The sequence below is a fragment of the Anopheles cruzii genome, chromosome 3, assembly GCF_943734635.1.
Source record: "Anopheles cruzii chromosome 3, idAnoCruzAS_RS32_06, whole genome shotgun sequence".
Lineage (NCBI taxonomy): Eukaryota > Metazoa > Arthropoda > Insecta > Diptera > Culicidae > Anopheles > Anopheles cruzii.
The window spans coordinates 45,673,183-45,679,488 of NC_069145.1; the positions used below are offsets into that span (position 1 = coordinate 45,673,183).

At 51.7% G+C, this 6,306-nt stretch overlaps 1 protein-coding gene across 1 annotated transcript in view; it reads right to left on the bottom strand.

Annotated features, from left to right (window-relative positions):
* Nucleotides 1-6,306, bottom strand: part of LOC128270480 (cadherin-87A) — a 33,390-nt gene that overhangs the window by 19,973 nt on the left and 7,111 nt on the right. Inside the window, exons 2-4 of the mRNA XM_053007884.1 lie at nt 3,612-3,755; nt 1,548-2,001; nt 131-1,478 (exon numbers count right to left, since the gene is read on the bottom strand). Coding sequence (XP_052863844.1) covers nt 131-1,478; nt 1,548-2,001; nt 3,612-3,755 — 1,946 coding nt within the window. The remainder of the gene's footprint in view (nt 1-130; nt 1,479-1,547; nt 2,002-3,611; nt 3,756-6,306) is intronic.

Here is a 6,306-nt window from a genome sequence, read left to right on the forward strand (position 1 = left end):
AGGAAGGGTCATGAGCTGGACCCGTGGCTCCGGGTGGCCATCGATCGAAAGGGCGAACTGAAGCGGAATAATCGATTCCAAAGCAGACCGGGGCGGATCCGGTGGGTCTCTCGCCCGCAAGTCTACTTACCGGTAGTTGATTTCGGAAACGACATCCGGATCCCGGGCCCTAATGATGAGCGGGGGCTCGAACACGGTGGCCCCCTCGTCCACCGAGGCGCGGTAGAGTGGACTCTCGCAGACGGGCGGCGAATCGTTGGCATCGAGCAAACTGATCCGCACCGACACAACCGACGTTTGGCCCCGACCGTCGTCGTCGGTCGCCCGGTACGAAAGGTAGTACACCGATTGCGTTTCGTAGTCGAGACAGGGTGCCCTCCCCGGGCCAGCCAGTGGCTGCGGGTAGTGGATGTCGTTCGTCTGCAGTGGCGGTTCGATGCGCGCCGTCGTCGGTATACTGTACTCTTCCGGCTCCGGTGTCGCGGTCGTTTCGGGCCCATCGAATAGACTCGAAATCGTCGGTGGCGCTATCACGTTTACGTCGTGATACTCGTTTGATTCGCCACTGTTGACAATCCGGTACGTCATATACTCGACGCCGCCCCGGGCCGACGCGTTCAGGTGGTTCCGGTCGGCCCCATACTCGTGCTGCAGCTCGGAAAGCGTCGGTATTTGGCGTCGTCTCCGGACCGCCCCGGCTGGATGATGCTGACCGCCGGTCAGCGCAGGACAGTCGGCAACGGAAATGGCACCCGTTATCGCGTCCACCTGGAACAGTTCCGACCCGGTACCGGACAGTGAGTACCGTATGCCTTGATCGCCGAACAGGCCCGAATCGAGATCCTTGGCCGTGATCGTCGTTATCAGCTGCCCGGCGTGTGCCGTCTCCGATACGGTTGTGGAGTACGAGTCCTGCTCGAACACGGGCCGATTGTCGTTCGCGTCCGTGATCGACACCGTCAGCGTTGCGGTCGACGACAGCCGGGGATTCGTTTTCGTTTCCTCCGCGACCAGCAGCACGATGAACTTGCGCTGATTGGGGTTCTCGTAGTCGAGTGTTCCGTTGGCCACGCGTATGCTGATCTGCGACGAGCCCGTCACCAGCTTCGGCTCCACGTCAAACACGCTCGAGACGTCTTTCAGTCGCAACGAAAACTCCGCATTCTCGCCCACATCCGGATCGCGCACACTGATCTCCAGCGGTAGTGGCGTCCCGGGCGCCGTGTTTTCAGACAGCGACACAAAGTACTCGGTCTTGTTGAACATTGGTGGCGAGTCGTTTACGTCGCGGATCGTTATCGAGGCTTGCGTCGTCGCCACGGTCAGATTGTCATTTCCCGGCACGCCGTCGACGACCTCACGTGCCTTCACGGTCAGTATGATCAAGCCGGTGTCGTCCGGCAGGGCTTCCTTGTCGAGTGGTTTCGCCGTCCGCAGCTCGCCGGTGTGCTTATCCAGCAAGAAGTAGTCCATCGGATCTGCGAAAGGACGGGGATAAAATAAATAGTTGCCAAAGGCCAAGCACCGTGGCCTGATGTTTGACTTACTCGTCACCAGCTCGTACACAATCTTACGCGGTTGTCCCCGATCACCGTCCCTTGCCTGGATGACCATCACCAGCGTGCCGATGGGACTGTCCTCGTTAATGACGGCGGCGAGCGATCCCTGGAACACTGGCGGTGAGTTCTGAACGTCACGCACGTGGATCTCCAGCCCGGCCGAAGCGTTGTACAGCCCGTCGCTGGCATCGAGCAGAATCTGATAGATCATGCGGTCGTTGTAGTCGAGCTTCTCCTTCAGTACAACGGCCGCCGTCAGTCGGTCCTGCTGGCTTTCCGTCACCTCCACGGAGAACTTTTCGCAAGCGTCCGGATTCTGACGCTGCGGAATGCACGACACGTCCAGATTCTCTCCGACCGTATCCCGGTCCGTCACCAGAATGCCATCGAAAATGGTGGTTCCAGGAGCGGCGTTCTCCAGCACTTCCGTTTCGTACGGCACCTGTGTAATGAGAACCGAAAGCGAAAGCATGAAATGCAGATCAAATCGATCAGAGCGGTCTCTCTCTCTTTATGTATCTGTGTTTTTCGGTGAAATTACAATTCAATCCGTTTTCCACCATACTGCTTAATTGCTGACCTTCATCACGGTCCTTCGGCCCAATGTCCACCCAAAGCCGCAACCATGCGCGGCACTCGAAGTGCGCCCGGGAAGTGTCCGATCGAACCCCGGTGGGGTGTGAAATGTTTGCATTCCAAAGTTTAAATTAGTTTGAAATACCAGAGCGGGTTACGAACCGGGTCCGGTAGGTCGATTTCTTTCCACGTTGGCCGGCCGGAAGACTGACGACAAAAAGAGATTAATCATTCCACGGGGGCCTTCCGTTCTACGCCAACAGCGCTATGGTCCTCCTCCATGTTCCGAGACCGAACGGAGACACAACAGAAGCGCCTTAAAGCAACGGAAACCAAACCGAAACCGTACGCAAAACCAACAACACGGACAGCAAGGAAGGGACGACGATGATGAAGAAGGCAAAAAAACACCCTCCGGATCGGGGGAGTTTATTGAAATTGTTTAAAATGGGAAACTTTTCCTATTTATTACTGCAACACGAAACTAATTTCACTTGAATGAGTTCACCGTCACAGTTCGTATCGTCACCGGCGTTCCTCGGGGCGAGCCTGTGTGGACGTGTGGCATTAGGACAATGTCGTCCCGCCGGACCGGGCGGGGGTTCATTGCTCCTGACCCGTTGGTACTTCGTGTCGTACTGCGCCATTGCAAGACGTAGTTAGTTTCCCCAGACGGAGGACGGAGGAGCTTATGGGAAACTGAGTTTTCTCTGTTCGGTCCGGAACTAGTGCGAAAGTTACGATGATGAAATGCGAACAGTGGGCGCACAGGGTGTAAAGAAAAACAAAAACAAAAAATGTCCTCACTTCACCAACGGAATGCTAAATTCCAACCGACCCGACCACGCGGCGAGGCGCAGCCCCAAGGAGCACGGCTACACGGGTAACCACTCTTCCGTTGAACTCTGGTCAAATTGTCGAGGGAATCTGTTGGCTTATTTTTAATGTTACTTGCAAAGTTATGTCGGGGAAAAAAACGTCCCCTACAGCGTTGTTATACGCTCAGCGCTGTACTATTAATTGTTACATAATTATGTAACCGACGGTTGTTGCATGCCATTAGCGTTGCTGTCGTTGTTATGGGTTGTACTTTGGATAGTTTACCAAAGTGATAAATCCGATTAACTGCCCGTTACAGGAGCGCGCAATATTATCGCTTCAACGTTACACGCTCATAAGAGTATTGATCAGCTGTGGTACGCATTAAAGGCACATTGATTGCAACATAAATTGGTTACAACACCCTAAGCGTGGAACCTCATGCTTGGATGAAAAAAAGCTCATTGTTGTTCTCCTATTGCAGCTGTATAGCTGCCATTAGCTTTATTAACAAATTATTATCACATGACGCAAAATGTAATATCGCAATTCAACGATACAATAGAGTGTGTCCGGTCTGTGAGACCTTAAGTCTCCAGTACTATTCAAGTTAAGTTTCACTCAAATAAAGCTTCGTCCTTTCGCAACACTACTTACATTCTGGAACTCCGGCGGATTATCGTTCTCATCCAGCACGATGATGGTGATCGGCACGTTGACAATGTTGTCATTTTCCGTCTCAATGCCCGACGGGCTGACGCGGTCGCGGATGGACACGGAAAACGATAACGTGTCCTGGGTCTGGAAAAAGAAGGTGAAACAAAATTTGTAATCAGAACAGCGGCGACGGAAACGATCTTTCAGATCCCCAATTCGTAACCACCACTACTGGGCGGCTTCTTGGCTACCATAGTTTCGCTGATTCATATATCTTTCGGGAAAAAAGGTTCTTCCTCGGTTACTTTTAAGGAGTGGAATTTACTGGTCTGACTCCCAACCGACGCTATGTGGGCAAACGGAGCAAAGCCACAGGCATGTTGCTGGCGAGGTGTTTGCACATTCGGACATCGTTCGTTTGTTGCTTTTTTGTTTGTGCCACGGATATTGTTTTTATTTCCGTTTGATGTGATGTTTTTCGCATTAGTGTTTATTTATGCTGACTTTTATGCTGGAATACGGACGCGAATGAATTGGAGGGAAAGTATATAATAAAACAAGCCTCCGGTCGCCTCTCTGACCGAGCTGGTGGCAAGGGCCCTGGGTTGGACGATGGGAAAAATCAACAAACCCCGGTAGGAATAAATAGCATTCGCATAATCGGACCGCCCGGCCGATGCGGCCGAAACGACGAAGAATGACAATAAAAACGAAAATGAAATAAACAATTTTTTCCAGGCCCCCCACGGTACAGAACGGAAGATCCAAACAGAATGAATAATTCTGTTTGTGCTGAATGTGTATTTTCGATAAAGATTTTCCCCATGTTCTATCTATGATCCTATTTCGAGAGGACCGTCGTCCCGGCCGGCGAAACCCGGCGCCATGTCACATACGAGGGCAACCGGTGTGTGTGTGTGTGCATCAACCGTGATGATGCCTGATGGCATCAACGGTTGATGGATGGCGTCCTTGCGTACGCTTGCGTGATTACCTGGAACGACGATTTTATTCATAATGCCGTGCGAAAAAGGCGGCAGGTGGCGGCGTTGTTCCTTGTTTTCATTAGAGCCGTTGTTTGTTGTGTCAAGTGCGGACTTTGATCCGATCAGACGCGAAGCACCGAATTGAATATTGGATCGAGCAGAGAGCACGCAGCAATGAAAAACAAAAAGGAAACGTATTATTATTTCGCAGCATAACCGCCATCGTTAGCCGTCCGGTGTCATCGGTCAAGAAGCATCACGTCTGACACGCAACATTAAAAAAAGCGACGCTCTCAGCCTGCAAGGTGGTTCGTTGTGTTTTTATTATTCACATTCACTGCAAAGAGAATTGGATTGCACGGGAAACATAAAAAAATGCGTTGGCAACTCGCTCCCAACAGATGCACACGCATCACGTATCGGTCTGCCGGTTTGGTGGGTGCGTTACCAAAGTGCAGTCGGCATTCTTTTTTAGCCAGTACACTCGCGCCCGAGAATCGGGCAGGAGCGTCCCTTTTTTGCCGGGCATCGGTGAGTGTTAACTTTGGTGGAAAGTTGGTTTTTACTCACCCGGCCCAACGTGAAACATGGAAAAGGTAGAAAAAGGAACACTTTCAATAAGCCACGATGGTGTGCGCACGGAACCATGGCAGCTCATCAAACTGCGCTAGTGAACAATACAGCAGCAAACTCGGATCGTCAAAAGAGGGTTTCTAGCATACTTGAACCGCACATTTTTAACTTTGAACTGCACATTTATCTAACCCGTGTGCGACTAAAGGTGCTCTCCACGTAGTCGCGCACATTGCCATTGTGAAGGAGTGATCGAATTTAGTGCTGAAATTTTTATTTGGCAAAGTGTTCATAACCTAATCTCGGGAGTCGATGGAAGCGATTCGTGTGTTCCGTCGCCGTCATGCTTACGAACGCCAACACAAACATCGCACCGTGGGCATTTGGAAAAGCCTAAGCTGGCTGTCATGCTTTGGCCGGGGGGAACATAACTTAATTGTGTGCTCAGTCTCGATCACTCGATTACATTTAGGGTGAAAATAGAACACCGTTTCGCCAGAAAAAGCGGAGCGTGAATCAGCGCGTCCTAAGAACAGCGGCAGTGGCTCCAACCGAAGCTTCCCTCTCTGTCTCTAGTCAATTCCGGGTTTGTGATGGACCGAAAGCGGAAAGAGAAGCAGCGTCAAACCATTCCGGCAAACAGACCGGCTTGGGCCATTTAATCAATTTTATAAACTTACATCATATCAACGGAACGCCAAACGGTACGCGTCACGCTGAACTGAGCTAACGGAACGACACACACGGCGCGAAGGACCGCACCAAGATGGGACATGACAAGAAGAATCCGCCGGCTGCGGAGGCAGAGCGTTAAAAAATGGAGATACTTTTCGACTTCGTTTCCGCCCCGAAAAAGCGGTCGTCCGCAAGGGGATCTTTGGGGGGTCTGAAGCAGGATGAAACATACTACACGTGTTGGGGCGCGCCGAGCACTCCGAGTGGATTCCCGTCCCGACACATACAAGTGTTCCACCGCACGGTACCACGACTTAGAACCCGGGCAGGAGGAGACCCCTTAGCCGGGGCGCGCTGTTGAGTTGTCGATATTAATTTTATTTTCCAATTTATTGATCCCTTTCTTTGCCGAAAGTCCAAATCGAATTCGTCCGTGCCACGGAACTATTGCTTTTTCGTTT